The sequence below is a fragment of the Xenopus laevis genome, chromosome 2S (assembly GCF_017654675.1).
Source record: "Xenopus laevis strain J_2021 chromosome 2S, Xenopus_laevis_v10.1, whole genome shotgun sequence".
In the NCBI taxonomy this organism is placed as follows: Eukaryota; Metazoa; Chordata; class Amphibia; order Anura; family Pipidae; genus Xenopus; species Xenopus laevis.
Genome location: NC_054374.1, coordinates 104,776,703 through 104,796,613, shown reverse-complemented (window position 1 = coordinate 104,796,613; position 19,911 = coordinate 104,776,703). Strand labels below are relative to the sequence as shown.

General features: G+C 34.9%; 1 protein-coding gene across 1 annotated transcript in view; it reads right to left on the bottom strand.

Moving 5' to 3' along the window:
* LOC108709725 (gamma-aminobutyric acid receptor subunit gamma-3) overlaps positions 1-18,238 on the bottom strand; it is a 317,353-nt gene extending 299,115 nt beyond the window's left edge. The window contains exons 1-2 of the mRNA XM_018249809.2: positions 17,139-18,238; positions 14,372-14,520 (exon numbers count right to left, since the gene is read on the bottom strand). Coding sequence (XP_018105298.2) covers positions 14,372-14,520; positions 17,139-17,191 — 202 coding nt within the window. The 5' untranslated portion in view covers positions 17,192-18,238. The remainder of the gene's footprint in view (positions 1-14,371; positions 14,521-17,138) is intronic.
* Positions 18,239-19,911: the final 1,673 nt, after the last annotated feature.

The following is a 19,911-nucleotide window of genomic DNA, read 5'->3' as shown; positions in this document are numbered from 1 at the left end:
TGTTCTCACGTTAATGGGTTATTGATAGTTATTGCAGGTCCTGCTGCATAGTATACTGACTCTGAGCAGCTGAACTAATGAAAGTTATGTTTTGAAAGTGTCTTGTTTTAATGGAATAGTTTTATCACATAAAATACAAAAACCTATAACATGTACATTTCAAACAGTTGATAGGTAATTAATTTAAATGTACATTGTGATGCAGTAAACCATGTAGTACAGTCTCCTTCACAGTTAATTAGTCATTATTTATAGAGGAGCAGCTTACTTTTTGCTATGTTTGATGATTATTTGTGACAATCCCTGTATTCAGTTTCTCTCCCACATTGGATTTTACGCTGTTACCAACACCATGGTTTAACAAGATGATACTCTAAATTGGGGGCTGCAAAGACATGGACTATGATTGCCATGGGGCTGCTGTACACAGTAAGTTTATTGCTCAAAGTACAGCATCATTAGCCTTTATCAAGCAACTCTATAAAGTTAAAGCTTTTTTGTATTTGAAATACTGCTTTATGTGTGAATACAACCTTACATCGAGTGGCTAGACTGAAGCACACCATGTATGCACCCAGTTTAAATTGAAAATGGGCTTTCTCATGTATAAATGCTAACATTCTTTGAAGAAGATTAAAAGGGACATTTACATAATAACTCATAAATAATGTCCCTATTGCTATATAATTCATCTTAAACATATTTCATTGAGATTTTTTTTCCAGCAGGCAGCAGACTGAAATGCTACTGAACTATTTATAACATACCTGTGATCTGTGTTTTAATTAAAGTTTGAACAAGAAGCAGAAAAGGTATGTGTTTTTTTAAAAATTGTAATACTACAATTCAAAGGGGAACTGACAAAATGTGAAAAGTCACCACCACACACTAAACAGTAAATCTCTCTAGTTATTGAGAAAAGCAGAAAAAAGTTAAATCAAACGGTTTCCCTGGAAACTGTTTTTCTTTCATACATCTTAAAATATTTGATGTCCTGTACCCTAAGAAAACAGAATTTTTCTTAAATGAGGCATAAATTGGTCTGAGAGCTACCGGGACTCAAAGCTGTAAATATAGATGCTGAGGTTCGCAGCTTTAAAATCCACCATTCTTTAGGAAAAATTCCCAATAGAAGGTTATTTCTGCCAAATGGATTTAACTCTTCCTTGAAATGTGCTGAAAAAGAAGTCGCTAGTTTGTACTTCCAGATGAATAGATTCAATATTTAATAACTATTGTTTCAGAACTATGTATCCTGCTTATACAGGGTGGTCAATAAAGAGAAAAAAAAGTCTTTCAGTCCACATTACAGGAGAAACAGCTTCAAATTTTTTCATGATTTTATCGATTATTTTCCCACACCAGATTTTTTCTAATTCATTTATTGATAAATAAAGTTGTGGATGGGAATTTGATTGAAGTAGTTTTAATAAAATTATGAGAAATGTTTGGATTTTAGTCAGACAACCAATTTAATCAGTAAAAGTCCTCCACTGACTCTTCAAATGGCATGTGAAGAGCTCCAATTTGCTGCTGATAAAGCATTTATAGCTCTCCTTCACCTTACATGATTCTATAGCACTGTTTATATACTATATTTATAAACACTTTCAGCTGCTCCAGTTGTGATAGTGAGACATAGTGACAATATTGATTTACAGAGAACATAATCCAATAAAATAAAGCTGTAATGCAGTCTGACTAGTAAACGATAGAGAATCTTTCCAGAACTTGGAGCACCTTACCGAAAATTATTGAAAGAATTTACACATAACAAAGAAAGATTTTAAAGTATGATGGATTAGTTAACATCAAGTGCAACACTTTGTTTTATTGAGATACTGGACATATTTTTGCAAAGGTAAATGAGAATATTCTTTATATCTCCACACAGAGTAACATATTCAACCTTACCCCAACACTAGTAATTGCTGAAAGAATTCTGAAAAAAGTTCAGAAAACTGTCAGTGAATTGAACATCTTCCAGCTGGGTAAACAGGCCATATAACTATATGCATAATATAGTGCATCATTTATTTTCTGTTTCTAACTAAAAGCCAAGAAAAGATATGACCTTCTAATATATCATGTATGAAAAATAACCAGTGCTGGGTAATATACAGATTTTCTAGGACAATATATGTTATTTTCTAGGACAAGTGACCTTCTCAGTTTAATAAACAGACTCAGTGCTTTAGGACTACTTGAAATCTTCAGGTTGCCCTTTAATTATAGCAGTTCAATATAATATATACTTGTTTTCAACAAAATATCAGAATGTATCAACTGGTGGGCTTGCCCTAAGATTTTGTTGTTCAGTATTCCCATATTCCTCTGTACTCCATACACCTGTAAGTTCTGGAAACAATATTTATCATATTTTTAAAGATGTATAAAAAAGTACAGAATTTGGTTTCATATCTGGATCTGAGTATAGTAGAAGAGGATGGGGATAGGGGTATCATTAATTATAAGAAGGGCCAGAAAACATATTTACATACATTTTAGTGCCAGTATCAAATATAACTAATGGTTTTACCCTCCATTGGGGCTCTAAGAGTAATCCAGCCCTCCCTCTCCTTGTTCCTCTGGATAGATTGATTTGTGTATTTGAAGTCTTTCTGCTTTCCTGAATATCTGTGCACCACCCACTTTCAAACTGCATTACATTGTAATCATAAAGGGGTTGGGACATGGAACAACAGTACAGGCTTGGAATTTCTTATCAGGAAAACCTATTATCCAGAAAGTTACTAATTACAGGAAGGCAATCTCACACAGATTTCACTGATTGTCGAGAATCCAACCTTCCTCCTGTTCAGCCTATAATATCATCAAGCCCAGTTAAAGCCATGGAAGTGATGATTGCCTGGAAGCCCCAGAGGACATTTGAGAAAAAGAGCAGGATCCAGGAAGAGCCTAGGTTTGGAGCCAAATGCACAGGGTGGAATGGCACAGGTTATAAAAGCTTCCCCTGCTGCAGAACTGCCTGTAATCTCTAGATTTGCCTGTAATCTGTGACCACCCTGGTGAGTGAGCTACCCAAGGGATGATATTGGCAAGGATACAAGTGTGTGGCCCCTGTGTGAGGACAGGTCTTGTTTGTGCACCTGCCACATGGGACCAGCTACTAATTGTCCAAAAGGAGAGGTACTTTGGTTAAAAGTAGCTCTACCTGGGGTATAAGAGCTCTTGGGAAGGGACATTCCATATGTACTGAACTATGTGGTCATTAACCCATTCCGGTGTGATTGGGACTGTGATAACAAAAGAATTGTGTTAGAGAGATGTGATACCTAATAGTGAGTTAAGTAGGTCCCCTGTTTCCCCAATGCACGGGTGTTTCTTTCATCTACCTTTTTCTATATAAAGTTATATTGATTTAATGCAAACTGTGTGGTTTATTTTCCTGGTGGAATTCCCCTGACGTGCTATTCCTCAGTGTCCACTAGGTGAAAGCACTGTGCTGTAAATTCAAGTATCCCAGTATCTTTTATGCAAATTCAAAAAGAACAACTGAAATTAATTTGAAGTTATTTTGGTCGAATAGGTCCGTTTTCAATCGAATAGGTCTGTATTTGGCCGAATTCGAATCGTTCCAATCGAAGTAATAGCGCATTTGACCAAAGTCGATTTGAAGTTTTTCCTAAAGTCCACCAAGTCCACCAATTGACTGCAGATAGGTTATAGGAGGTCCCCCATAGGCTAAAACAGCAATTCAGCAGGTTTTAGATGGAGAATGGTTGAAGTTGAATTTTTAAGAGACAGAACATGATAAATTTCAATATTCGAATTTTTGATTTTTTTTCAAATTTGAATCGAATTTGGACTATTCCCTAGTCGAAGTACACAAAAAATAGCTTGACATTTGAATTTTTCTCATTCAAAAATTCACCTCGACCTTTGATAAATCTACCCCGTAAAGTTATTTCCTCCTGACATTATCTTTAAAAACATTTAAACTTGTTTCACACAATCTGTCCTTTATCAAGCCATGCTGATTATTAATTATAAGTCATTTTCTGGGACCTAAACTTGAATATGATCATCCACAAATATTCACAGGGGAAAAGAGTTGGATGTCTTTTAGCAAGGGAGAAAATAAAGAGTTAGTGATCATTTTGTAGAAATTGATCCATTGACTGGATCTATTGCTCTCATGCAGTAATGAAGGAATTGTTCCCATCATAAGCAAATTCGAGAGGCTTCTGATGGGGATCTTTTGTCTTCCTCTTGATTGACTGGAAGTATAACAGGTTTTATTTAGACAAAAAGGTTGAACTTGACAGATGTGAGTTTTTTCAAAAAATAGTATGTAACTGTGTAAGTTACAAGTTACTCCACTTTTTTGAGCTGTTTGTATCTCAGTTATTTCCAGGTTATTTTTTCTCTTTTCTCCATATTAGAACAGCAGCTGCTTTATGCCATTAGAGTGACATTTAATCAAGCAGTGTGCTGACAAATAAAAATAGCAGTCTGGTGGTTAATGAACTACATTCTGTAAAAATGCCTGGTTGGTTGTCATCAATGATTTTAAATATTTACAAGACGTTTTAGATGCAGTTTTTAATTCATATTGATTGTCAGGCCTTTTTTCTAAAATTAAATATATATATATATATATATATATATATATATATATATATATATATATATATATTTGTTTGGTATAATTACTTTCTAAATATTTAAGTTTTTATATGTCTTTTGTGTAACATTAATTTAATTTGTTTTGCTTGTTTCCTTGTATTTTGAATAGGTGCTTACAGGATGTATGATACCCACTATCCTGAAAGCTCTTAAATATAGTAAAATTATTTTATGCAAATAATCTTTCACAATTTTATTTTTCACTGTAACAATAAAGCAGTACCTTTTACTAAATGGTAACTAAACTGCATAAACCCAAATGGTTCTATTGGGTTTTATTGGTTCTATTATATGGTTTTTGTTTTTTAGTATTTAAGGTATGTTTAGCAAATTACATAAAACCCTTAATCTCGGAAAACCCAAGTTCAAAGCATCATGAAAAGTACATCTCATACTTGTATTACAAACACTTATATTTATATGTGCAAGTCTGTCAGTACATGTATGCAGTAAACTATTCCATGGAACTGAATAGAGAGACCTAAGAAAGATAAGGGTCTTTTACAAAAGGAGGGCTACATATTTGCTCAGTGGGGGTTGGTGCAGAAAATACAAATGGAAGATATTCTGGGATCCTTAGTATACTTCTTCCTCTAGACTTTCCAAAGGATGCATGGTTTCCTTAATTTAAAGGGTGGAAACCTCTCACCCTACTGAGTTCTGAAGCCTTTGACTCCTTATGCTCTCAAGGAAACCTTAAACTCACACTATGTCAGTAGGATTGGACAAACAAAGTTTTTATATCAAACCAAAAACTATGGCACTCCACAATAAACTAAAATATGTTTTGCATTGTCAAATTCTTGATATGTTTCATGTACATCTTATAAGAAGGTAAAACAGCTAAGTACACTTTCACACACAATTGGTTTACCCTAAATGACACCTGTGATATAGAAATACAGCAGCTGAGGAAACTAAAATTAACTTAAATATGATCTTGTGGAAATATAAAGTCTTTATAGCTTATAAAGCCCAGCCAGCTTGTTTTTGCAGTCATCCTTATCTTGCCAAAACATATTAATATAACATTATTTCATTTTCTACTAAGCTTATTTAAAGAAAAGCAACATAGGATATAGTATCTGATTATAGGGTTCTTATAATAACTGAACATATCCAGCTGTCTGTGCTATTTCATTACATAACTGCATTTGCAAAATTACATTTCAACAATCTAGATTAGGAATTATATTTAAGAAAATGTAGCTGCTTGGGCAGCATTGCAATTCAGTTATCTGTCTGAATGTCTTTAAATGTCTGAATAAATGATCCTTAAATGCAGTAAAGTAAAAATAAAGTTAGGCTAACAAAATATTACAGTTAACTTGTTTAGTACACCATGCAAAACTAAAGCAGACTATGACAAATTTGTGGAACATTTTGAACAGACTGTTCAATTATACAGATAATTTAATAAAATAATTCAGAATAAAAAAATACTTTTTATTTTACATGCAAAAACATGGAATTTGCACTAACAAAGAAATCCAAAGAAAGTATGTTTCAGACTGATTGCAAATGGCCTAAAGAGTAAAAAAATCGGTTGCAAAATAAAAAACAAACAAACATAGGTCTTAAAGACAACAATTGCATAAACAAGTATTAAATTCATTTAAAATGTCCATCAATTGCAACCCCTCCAAATGAAACCCAGAGTCCCTACTTACACACCCACTCACACTCACACTGACCTCTCCATACACTCACATAAACTATATATACCAATATCTATACTAATTTTAGATTTTAGTATCACAGTAGCCTTGGATATTATGCTTGTCCAACAAACATCTAACCCACTCTTAAAAACTTAAAAAAAAATAGAATCAGCCATCAGAACATCATCGGGGAGGGAATTCCACAACCTCACTGTCCTCACTGTGAAGAACCACTTACATTGCTTTAAATGAAAGTTCTTTTCCTCTAGTCTAAAGGCTTGGCCTCTGGTGTAGTGATCCTCTTTATGGGAAGAAAGTCCCCCTCTAATTGTCTTTAATGTCCTCTAATGTACTTGTAAAGTGTACTTATGTCCCCTCGCAAATGTCTTTTTTACAGAGAAAACAATCCCAACCATGCCAGACAGTACTTTATTTGCTTTAGTAGTCATAGAATGACACTGCCTGGAATTAGACAGCTTGTTATCCACAAAAATCCCCAGATCGTTCTCAGTTAAGGAAACCCTAACACACTTAGAGGATTATTTACTAAAACACAATTTTTTCTGATTATTTAAATAAAAAAATTGCTGACCAAACTAGAATCCACAATTGGACTTAATTTATTATTTAAAAATCCATGATTTAATCGGATAGGGGGGAAACTCGATAAAATCAAGGTTTTTCAAGACTCATATGATTTTTGAGGGGCTTTTCTTGAAAAGCCAGAATTTTTTGGATTTTTGCCAGAAAAAGCCTGAAATAGTTGGATTTTCTGGCTAATTCCAGCGCAGACCATAGAAACTTCCAAATAGGATAGGGACCTCTCCCGTTGACAACCTTGGCAGGTCTGAGATGGCAGATCTTCGAATTCTGACTTTTGGCAGGATCAGATTTTAATAAATCCTAAAAAATTCAAGTTTAAAAAAACCCTCCAAAAATTTGAGTTTTGCACCACAAAGCCTCACCGGACTTTAGTAAATAACCCTCTACTTTTATAACTTGCATTTGAATTTTTTTTGCCTAAGTGCATAACCTTGCATTTATCAACATTGTACCTCATTTTCCAGTTTGCTGTCCAGTTTTCCAATTTAGTCAAATTACTCTGCAAAGTGGCAGCATCCTGCATGGAACTTATAGTTCTGCACAATTTAGTATCATCAGCAAAAATAGAAACAGTACTTTCAATGCCCACCTCCAGGTCATTAATAAACAAGTTGAAAAGGAAAGGAAAGTACAGAGCCCTGCGGTACGCCACTAACAACTCTGGTCCAATTGGAAAATATTCCATTTACCACCATTCCATTTATGCACAGGATTATTCAAACTAACCCAGAAAACAAATCTTTTTCTGTTCATATGCCACAATATCCTGTAGCTGTGCAACATTTCTATTGCCAATATGTCTCTTATTTACAGCATATCCTGCTAAATTGTATAATGTGTGTAACAGGAGGACTGATACTCCTCAAAAATTCCTAGAGTAATCTCTATCACCTATAATCAAATAAAAGTTAAGATGAGGTTGGATCCTTAAAGACTCATGAGGAAATGCTAATGTAAAATGATACTGAAAAGTGACCCAGGAACCCAGACTGGATGTACAGTGCTTTATCAGTATGGCCTCACACAAGCTCAAAAGACACCCATTATATACAGTGGCTAACTTCCTGGTGTTTTTTAGGGCCAAATATTGCATGGACAGGTTGAGATTCACACATATAGTATTTTATAAATGTTAATTTCAAATCTTGTTACAAACAAGTTAACAGTTGTTAACTATACTGTTAGAGCATATTCTATACTATACTATTTTCTTTTGTCGTATGTTAGAATAGTTCTGGAATCGAACTGACACCATAGTATGAATGCAGAGATGCCAACTCTGATGTACTGTAAAACATGCCTGTTCCTTCCCAACCTCACCGTGGACAACCCCAACCACACCCCAATCTGTAGGGGCCAAGTCCCAATCACACTTCCTGTTGCTTCTGAGAATTTTGATTATGATGTCTATGCATTTCAGTGGAGGGCACTCAGGAGCAAATAACTGATATTGGATGACTGGACTCTTACTGTGGGTGACTGGGTGAGAGCAGGTTAAATCAAAGTGACTCCCAATAATTTCAAGTGGGTTGACATGTCTCTAAATAATTTTAGAGAAACATTTACTAAAGATGATTTCAATATATTCCCATCTATATATATGATATACTCTAAGGGGCATGTTTATTATGCTGTGTAGAATGAATTATGTCAAAGAAATGCAGAAATTCTGTAGCAGCAGAATTTTCTTATGATAAAGAGGCTTCAGGGGCAAGTCTTCCGAAAATGTGCTATTACTGTATGTCTTCATTTGTTCTACACGAAAAATATATTTGTCATAAGTGAATGTTTTCCTTAAATTAAGCAAAAAGGGTTTTTGGTTGCCTGAACTAAACAATGGTTGGCTTCTGTTTCCGTTAAATAACCTGAAGATGGCTTATGATAGAAATTAAATATCCCACAATAATATCATTAAACATAAATAATTGTTCTAATACATGCTAAACCCCATTATGTAAATTAATTTTATACTTCCTGCATGTAGTTTTAATTCATAAAGCATTACCTAATATACACAAATAAACATATTGTTGGTGTATTTCAGTTATGTTACTTATTTACAGTATGTTCCCTAAAACATTGGATCCAATTTTTAATATTTAGCTACATCTTGATTTTTAATCAAATTTCAAATACTGTCGTTTTTAAAATTGAAACAGGAGCAAATATGTTTGTCACTGAGGAATTCCATGACTATCCTCATAATTTACAACACTGGGTACATTATTTATGTACCCCCTGCCAGAATGTATGGTTTTGGAAATTTGGTTCTGGTTTATTAGTTGTCATATTGCAGAATTTAATATGACTTCAAATTCCTGCAAGTTGTCTGTAGGATGACTCTGGACAGACAATTGGTAAAGTTTAGGTGTTTCAACTGAACTATCAAGAAACCTTAGGGGCCAAGTAACAACTGAATTTTTGCCACTAAACTTGAAAATTTTTTAGTATTCCTATATCTCTAAAAAGCTCTACAAATTAAAGATTTATCAATTAAATGTAAAAACCATGAAAACCTCTAAGGCAATATATAAGTCAATGGCAGCGGCGCTGATCCTATTTGACTTAATCAATTTGGAATTTAATGGTTTTCAGATTTTTTTCGAGATATTTGTATTTTTTAGTGTATCGATCAGTGCTTTTTCTCATTCCTACTTATTATATTCAGATTTTTTTAATGAATTCAATGACAATAGTGGTTTTAGGATTTGTGAGTTTAGTCGTGGACAAATTATTGAGTCAGCGGGATAGAAAAGCACAAAAGGTCAAGCTGTTCTAGTTTTGGATTTCTAGCAATGCTGCTTGAGATGTATGTGCCCCTGCCCCTTTTAAATTATTGTTAGAATAGTGAATAATCGTGGTTCCATTAATTTGAAGATAAAATATAAGAATATGTGATGAATTTGTTGATTTGTGGAAGAAATATTTGTTTATCAAATTGAAATGCTTGAAAAAATATATATATTTGATGAATTCGCTAGTAGTAAAAAGTTGCCATTTTTTAAAGGTTTTTTTTAATAGCAACCAGGGCCGGATTTACATAGCAGGCGCCGCCAAGGCCCACTGTCATTCGTCGCCCCTGTCCCCTCCCTTTTATTCGCTGAAATTTTCATCATCGGAACTGGAGCAATGGGGATTGGTACACAGGTAATGTAAAAAACTATTGTATCTCCTGCTCATCCCCAGTGTTTTTGAACCAATGTGGCTATGTTGGGCATCATGGTGCCCCCTAAAATCCTGCCGCCCTAGCCTCTCCACAAATCTGGGCCTGATAGCAACAATACTTTTAAATATGTATTACAAGTTAGTACTACATGTATAACATACCATATCCAGAAAGCTTCTAATTACAGGAAGGCCATCTCCCATAAACTCCATTTTAAGCAAATATTTCAGATTTTTAAAAATGAGTTCCTTTTCCTCTGTAATTACAAAACAGTATCTTGTACTTAATGGTAACTAAGCTACACAAATCTTAACTGGTTGGTAAACTATTGGATTTATAAAATGTTTAGATAACTTTTAGCAGACCTATGGCACAGAAATCCAAATTATGGAAAGATCCTTGATTCAGAAACCCCCTGGTCCCAAGCATTCTAGATAATAGTCCCTATACCTGTATTATTATGATTAATTTATATAGCACCAGCATATTCCTTGGTTTTACAGACACCATACATAATTGATATAAGTAATGAGCATAGAGATGGCACTTCAAGCTCAATAAAGGTTCACATTTAATCTATCTATATGCTTTCATGTATGTTTCTGTCATGCTTGGAAATTGTATTGTGGCATTCCTTTTGAAGTAGCTCGGGGAGCACAAGGATGTCATTTTATTGTTCTCACAAAACAAAAATATAAAACATATGACTCCCCCGTATATGACTCCTCAGTATTCTTACATTTTTTTTATCATGAACCATAAGTACTTATTTATATTTTGTGTTTACATTTTACAATGTTTCTAAATGTAAATTTTTCTAAAAGTATACTGAATATACAGCATACTGCATATTTTCTTCTAAAATAAATATCTTTATTCATTCTGTACTGGTTTGTTTGTAAATAAGCCTACAGTATGTTCGCAGTCCCTGCATTTTCCCTTATTTGAATATTTAAATAAATGGGGTAGGGGTAGGTAATATTAACTTTTAGAACCACAGCTAAGGCAAGTCTTTATTTTAACACTATCGGGCCGAGTCACTAAGGGTCGAATATCGAGGGTTAATTAACGATCAATATTCGACTAGGAATTAAAATCCTTTGACTTCGAATATCAAAGTCGAAGGATTTAGCGCTGATAGTTCGATCGTACGGTTCGAAGGATTTTAATCCAACGATCGAAGGAATATCCTTCGATCAAAAAAAGGACCTTCCCCATAGGCTAACATTGACTTTGGTAGCTTTTAAATGGTGAACTAGGGGGTCGAAGTTTTTTTTAAAGAGACAGTACTTCGACTATCGAATGGTCGAATAGTTGAACGATTTTTACTACGAATCCTTCGATTCAAAGTCGTAGTCGAAGGTCGAAGTAGCCCAAAAAAACTTTGAAATTCGAAGTTTTTTACCTTCGAATCCTTCACTCAAAGTTAGTGAATCGGCCCCTATCTGGATCTCAGGGTAAAAACAGTAAGAATGGAAGATAAAATGGAAAGTTGATCTGTTTTTGGTTGCTGGCAGCAGCAACTCCCAAACTAATAACAAGAAAAATACATTAAATAGAAAAAATCTATACAAAATATATAATACAGTCAAATTCAAAGTTAAGTTTCAGTTATAGATTTCTAACAGTTACTATTGCCTATAGTTTTTAAAACAATTATACAATATATTTAAAGGGTAACTCCACAAAAACATAACTTGAGCTTTTTGAAAAGTAAACATAATTTCGAGCAAATTTGCAATATAAATCATTTAAATATATGCAGACTTTTCATGATTTTTAATAGTTTCTGACAGTTCCCTATGCCTAGCCCCCTGCTCTCTTTCTGATCTCTCTGCTTACTTGGCTGAGCTGGCTGACTACTGTTACTTTGTATCAACATACGGAAAGAATTTTAGGAAATTGTCAGGAGAAAACACGCTCCTGCATATGCTCTCCTAAAGAAGAAGTATGCAGACTCGCCTCTTATTATATTTACTGATCCCAAGAGGCTGCAGTCTCACCTCCGTGCTGCCCACATATGCTGTTGCAATCTCCCTGCAGGGCCATCTTTATGGTATTGACTTTAAAGTCATCCCATGTGGTATCTAGCACTAGCTCAGTACATTAGCAAAAAGCAGGTTATTATGGGTTATGTGTAGACAGACCAGCAAACACTATCCTAGGCAGTAACTAATTCCAGGCAGGACTGCAATGTACTAATTTTTCTTGTTCTAGTTTACAGAAATTCAAATACAATTTTCATGACAAACTTGTTTCATTAGGCTCAAACCTTAGACAGTATATGAATAGATGATAAATAGTATCTTGGGTATCCTCAAGTGAGAAATATTACAGAATTCTAAATACTGGGTAGCTATGCAGTAAAAGGGGACAGATAGCCTTTAAGTCAAGCACAAAAATAAAGTTGAATCGCAAATAATGAACATAGGTTAACCATTTAAATTAAGACACACTTCATTGTATAGCACTGACAATTAGAAGCCAAGACACAAAGAGGCTCATTTTATAAGACAAATTGAGAGGTGTTAAATGATATTAATATTTAATGGAAAGCAAAAGTTGAAATGTAATGTATAAGTATAGGTATAATTTGTTCGGATCTTTTTGTATAAGTAAAATGAGGATCAAGCAGAAAGATGGAAAGGATATAATAAACGAAAATTAGTTATTCGACTTCAGTGGTTACTTAAAGTTCATTATAATGCCACATAACCGTTGCAGCACCTTGACAGATTCATCATCTCTGGCATTAGGCATATGCATGAAATCAAACATCAGCAATAAAGATGATATGATTAACCAAACTTCTCTTAAGAATTATATCCAGTAATACAGACAATGGACAAAAATCCATAGAAAAATCTGCTATATAAATTACCAGTCTTACAGGCAAAGGATGCCAATACTGTGGTTGAAATTGTGCAAGTCCGTAATTTTAGGGTTGTTAGGTTTTTATATGTAATGGAATTCTCTGGGATAGTGGAGTTTTTGTATAGGGCAGAGGGTGTACCAGGGAACATGTGTACTTAATCAAGATAATTCTAACCCTTCCCTGATAAATAGTTTATGCCCCATGGCTACATTTGTTGTCTCTCTCAAACCACAACCTAAACCCCAAATAATTGGTCTTCATTATTTATTTATTTATTTATTTTTTTATTTGTTTTTGTATTGTTTGCTTTTCTTTTTTGACTCTTTCCAATGGGGGGTCACCGACCCCATCTAAAAAACAAATGCTTTGTAAGGCTACACATTTAGGGGCAGATTTATCAAGGGTCAAAATTCAAATAAAAAAAGACCAACCAAAATTTATTAAAAAAAAATCAAAGTTTTTTTTTCCGGGTGAATAGGCTGTTTTCGTTTGAATCGTATGAATTGAAGTAACATTGTAGTCGATCGAAATTCAATTGGAAGTTTTTTCCAAAGTCCACTAGTTGACTCCAAATACCTACTAGGAGGTCCCCCATAGGTTAAAACAGCAATTTGGCAGGTTTTGGATGGCGAATGGTTGAAGTTGAATTTTTAAACAGAAAGTACATGATAAATTTCGATATTCGAATTTTCGATTTTCTTTTTCAAATTTGAATCGAATTTGGAATATTTGAAGTACACAAAAAATAGCTTGAAATTCAATATTTTTTAATTCGAATTTTCACTTCGACCCTTGATAAATCTGTCCCTTATTGTTATTAATACTTATTACTTATCTTTCTATTCCAGCCTCTCCTATTCATATTTCAGTCTCTTATTCAAATCAGTGCATGGTTGCTAGGGTGATTTGGGCCCTAGCAACCAGATTATTGAAATTTTAATCTGGAGAGCTGCTAAAGAAAATAACATGTAATTAAAAAAACATAAATAATAAAAAAAATTAGGACCAGGTGTCTCAGAATCACTCTATACATCATACAAACAGTGCACAACCCCTTTAAATGGACACACATCCAAAGGGGATTTGCAAAGAGATTTGCAGCCACTATAATATTTTTACTGCCAAAACCACATACAAAGCAGAAGGAAAAATAGGCAGATTAGATTTACATTTTCAGACAGTCCTACTGCAAAACAATCACAGGGTGATCTGTAAGGGGCCTTTTTCATGATAAAATGATTAAAATCATCCAAACTGTCTGTATGGAGTGTATGGATCTAATAGCTCTTTTGCATATATTAATAAGAAGAATAAAGGTTAAGATGTGATTTCCAAGTTACCAAATAAAATATAGTGTTAGATCACTATGGCTGCTCAGGCTACCATTCAAAAAAGTAGATGAGATTATAAACTCACTTCCAATATCTGGCCTTAATTTCTTGTCGTATTCTTTTAGTAGCTTGTTAAGAATCAGTGTGGCATCCGTGTCTTGAGTTTTAGGAGCAAGCACCCATTTTTGGTTCATTGTTAGATCTTCATATTCATCATCTTCAATCTTCCTGGAGCTGCATGCAAGAACAGTTGCTTATTTATTACTCACAAGCCATTGTAGGTTTCAAACACACATACTAGAAAGGCAATCTGCTTTCTGAACCTCTTTTTTCTTTAAACTCATTTCAGTGACCTAGCAATAAAAGTGTTTAAACAATATATGAATAAAGTGAAGCTTTCTATTGCATAAACAACAATTGGATCCCCTTAACAGTCAACTCAATGTTCAGCATGCTGAGCAATCCTTGCATAATGCATTTGACAATGAAACTGTAAAAGAAAGCCTGTTAAATGTATTCTATCATAGTATCTATATAAAAGTCAATCCACGCTACAAGAACTTTTAGTGAAATAGCTAAAGCAATTTTGTACTGTGATTGTCTCCAAATGATGCCTAAAACTGTTCAGTTTACAGGGCTCTAAGTTTGATGTCACATCTACAGCACAGAACAGCAAATTACCATGGAGAAAACTTGGAAACCTTCTCACATCCAAGAAGAAAATAAGGTAACATTGTCTTAAACTTCTTTACCCATATTATTCCTACTCACATTTAATCAGCCCATTATTAAAATATTATCCATGAAAAATAATTGCAGTGACTAATTTTCAAGATGACTCCATTCTAAGAAAAGAAAACATCTTTTCAAGAGGAACTGCGATCGTCATGCAAATAAGCAGACCCACTTGAATACACTGCTTATAGTACCTGAACCTAAAGGTAAGGCCATTCTGAAATATAATGAAGGTTCAGAACAAACAGCAGAGCACAAGATATCCTGAATGTCACGACTGATATAAGTACGACACCTCTCACCATGTCTTAACATTTCACTTCATTAATAAATAATAAACATAGATTTGTTCATGATAGCTAGATAATTGCTAATAAACAATTATCTTCTGTAGACTAATATATATATACATATATATATTTTTTTTTTCATATGTATTCATACATTAGGAACAATGACAGTGGTAGTGATGACAGTGTTGTACCCTCTACCCTGGAAATTAGTATGTTTCCATTATGGCTTCAACCTTGTCCAGTTACAAATAAATGTGATCAAATCTGCTTCATGACTTTATATGTTTAGATGTTATTAAGCCAGCTGGGAACCTGTTGCAGACAACTACAGTATATGAATTTCAGTGAAAATGCTTTGCTAAAGATATCCAAAGAAACAAAAGCTAATTTAACAGTAGCCAATGCTTTACAGCTTTATTAGACAATGTGGTATACATACTTGCCTTGTAGAATTTCTAGTTTATTGTTACTAAGAAGAACCTTACCATACTTTTGAACATTGCTGTTGAAAGTCTTTCACTTATTGTGCTTATATTGATTAAGGAATATTTATACTGTAAGCCAGGCTATGGCATGAAAATGTTGTTGCTTTCAGACCTCACTAAATGTAATGGCTCCAGATGAGAAAGAAGAGAGCTAACTGGGGCACATTATAGAATGCATATATTATAAGCATGGACAATACTAGGGACACCTAGCACTGTATCCAAGATCTAATGTATCTGTGCAGCTCATGATCACATAATGCTTTAAAAAATATTCACTTTGCTTTGAAATAAGTTTCTAAAGAAAATATTTGTAGCAGTTTGGCCACAGACCTCTTCAAACAAATATAATATACTGTGTATATATTGCAAGATAATGTAAAATAAGCAACAATACATTCAATAGAAGGAAGGAATAGAAGGAATTAAACAATCAGCCGTAGTATGAAATGCTGTATGCAACAACAGTGTGTCTTGTGTTTTAGCAACAGCAGGCAATTTGTCTACACTAATGTAATAAATCTTCTAATGACTTTGTTGCAACATAACCAAATTACAACTCAAAGTTAATCACTATATATATATATATATATATATATATATATATATATATATATATATATATATATATATATATATATATATATTTATATATATCAGAGTTTCTTCCTGAGACTCATCAGGGCTGATCTTTCTAGCAAAGGTAATTGTGAGGGCATAGTTTACACTGCAAGCGACAGGCTCAGCTGCATTTCATAGTATTGGTCTCATTGCTGTTTCACTTGTTGAGTAGTGATGGGTGAATTTAATCGACAGGCGCGAATTTGTGGTGAATAAATTTGTGAAACTGACGCAAAAAGTCCTTTATTTTTGGATGCCGGCGCATTTTTGCCGGCAAATGTGCGCTGGCGTCCAAAAACTGACGCAGTTTCGTTAATTTTTTGCAGTTTCGCAAAGCCAAACGGGGCAAATTCGCCAATCACTATTGTTGAAAACATAAAATACTGAGAACATAAAGATGCCGCTAATCAGAGAGTGCTAAGAACAACATTTTGCAGTCTTATCCCCCTCCCATTCTCTTAATAAAATTACATATTTTAAGAATCACTGAAGTGAGCGAGCAACTTTGTTTAAGAGCCAGATCTGCTGCATCTTAATGAGCTGCCCTAGTTCAGTGCTTTTGCCCATATGAAAATAATCAATCATATTCAGCAGGTTGTTATAAATAGCTTTCTGTGAGATTCACATTTTCTGAATAAGAAATCAGATGAACTATTGCCCGGTTAGTCATTTTCCTACAGCATATCCACAAACCACAGTAACATTAAAAGGGACTTACCAGGCTTGAAAAACTGACAGTAGAAAGAAAACCACTAGGAGCCTTGCAGACATAATAACTAAAGATTGTATGAGGTGAATAGAAAGAAATTTTGGGAAGAGGCACAAAGAAAAGGAAACCACATAGAAATTCCTAATTCTTGCTCTTTCCTGGATGAACACTTAATGAAAAGAATGGGGCTTGGTGTTGCTAGCAATGCAGGATCTGCTTCCAGACGTGGATCTGTATAATGTTCCAACTGTTGTTTCATGTACAGAACAAGATCCAACACTTTTATCACATCAAGAATGAGTTGCTCAAACGCTGCAGCTCCTTCAGGTTCCTTTGCGTTTTCTGAGCATGAGACTAAACATGCTAGCTGGGATACTCTTGCCTTCAATAATCCAGAGCAGCAAAGTGCACGAGAAACAGATAATATAGAGGGCAGCAGTTTCAAAGAGTCGTATCCCCTTTGAGCGGCATCAGGACTCAGCACCAAGACTCGGCGCAGGCAAAGTCTCAAGCTCTACTGAATCAGTTTGTGGGCATTAGTGTGGGCGGAGCTGTGCGCAGTGCACGAGCAAGAGCAGCTCCAGGGTCCTAATACGGCTGTGCAACAGGGAGTTGCTGTCCGAGGTGCTGAAATGTAGAGGCTGGACACAGTTACAGCGCACGGGGTTCAGAACTGTAAACAGCGACGACGTGGACAGCAGAGAGTTAGAAAACAAATCAATCGTATGTGTCGGGTAATTCAGTGTTTCAGCGAATGGATTTTCTTCTGGAATTCCGTTTCTTTTCGCTGTAGGTGTTCTATACCTTACACGTTCTCTCCCTCTCCGCACCCGCGGACGCCTTACTTCCTTTGCTCTTCTTGAAAAGCCTTGTTATCTCTCCTATATTTATTCAATCTCCCTGTTGCAAAATATAAACCCCACGTTTGTGCTATTCCGGTTCCCAGATACAAATTGTTTAGCAATGGCACTTCTTTAATCCAGCAAGTGTTAGATAATAATGCATTTATTACAAGCTACCCTGAATTGTGATATACATACTTTCAGTCATATTGTAACTGAACCATCTGCCAAGCCACAGTCTTCCAATTGAATCAGTGAGCCAAGATCACTGCATTACTTTTTACTTGCACTTGGGGGGAGCATGTTTATTAACATTGGCGATAGACATCAGGTGATGTTGCTCCTAGCTTGAAAACAATAGCAAAGATCTGATTGGTTGCTATGGGCAACATCACCAGTGATGTTTGCCTCTAATGTTAATAAATACTCCCCTTAATGTCAGCTGTCTATTCACCAGTAAAGCAGAGAGACTAATTCTTAAAGCTATATTATGAGAAACACCGAAATGGGTTTTTATCAAAATCTCTACTGAAAGTTTTCAGAACATTTGAAAGGCTGCTGGGTGGCAAAGTCTTTTGCGAAACATGAGTGAAACACTGAAGCTGTTTAAAGGGACAGTATACACCTGAATTGAACTGAACTCACCTCCCCTTTTCTTTATAAGCAGAGCTTCATAACAATCTTTAAATGAGCAAACCTCTCCCTTATTGCAGCAGCAACCTTTCAGCTGCTTATTATTCGGAACTTCTTAGTGGACTGGTTATTTGTTTTATCCGCTTCTTTGAATTTCTTTGTGAACAGAAGTAACTGGAAGTGCTAAGTGAAACAGGCTTAATTTTCTTGTTTAGTGCCAGAAACAACAGAAACCATAGATATTTAGTAGTTAAAACATTTGGCAAAAAGTATGTTTAGCACTAGCCCTATTCATTCAGCTCAGTTTGAAAAGGGGTGTATACCGTCTCATTAACAAATAAAGTACAGGTATGAGACCTGTCTTTCATACCTTAAAGTCATACTGACACGTTCTTATAAAACTGTGTTGGTATCAGTGAAAAGAGGCTGCACATGAAATAAAAGCAGCTAAAAGCTCCCCAGAGCTGCCCCCATCTTCCTGAGTTGATTTAAGTCACACTGAGCTTGGGGCGGTGCGTTCCCTTTATAGGTTAATTACAAATGAAAGCAAGACTCCAGCCTATGGAGGGATTGTGCCGCCTCCAGCCCAGCATTTCTGAAACAACTCAGGAAGATGATTTAATGGTGTCGGAGAGTCGCCGTTACTAAGGTTTTGCCGGGCTGGGGGCAGCTTTGGGGAGCTTTTAGCTGCTTATATTTCGTGTGTAGCTTCTTTTCACTGATACCAACACATTCCTATTTCTATAAGGATTCGAAGGATTTTAAACGAGTTTTCCTTCGAGCAGAGATTACTTAAAAAGCCTATGGGGAAGGTCCCCATAGGCTAACATTGGTGCTTGGTAGGTTTTAGCTGGCAAAGTAGCTAGCCAAAGTTTTTTTTAAAGAGACAGTATTTCGACTATAGAATGGTCGAACGATTTTTAGTTTGAATCATTCGAAGGTTGAAGAAGCCAGTTCGATGGTCGAATTAGCCAAAAAAATACTTCGAAATTCGAAGTATTTTTCATTCTAATCCTTCTCTCGAGCTAAGTAAATGTGCCCCAACATCTTTTCACATATTACATGCTAAGAAAGTAATGGTAATGGTACAGGGTAATAGGAAACTCCAAATATTAGATTGTGCAAAGTTGCAAATAAAACATGTTTATTTTTTCTGATATGCGGTTGTATTTTCTTGTTCAGTTAAATTAATATTTGCATGAAGAAATCATTTGAATGAAGAAGTGACAAAGTTCCTTTAAGCTGTCAAGGAGAAAGCATTGTGTGCTGCTTAGGTGCATTGCTTGTTGAGAAAAAACCTGACTCTA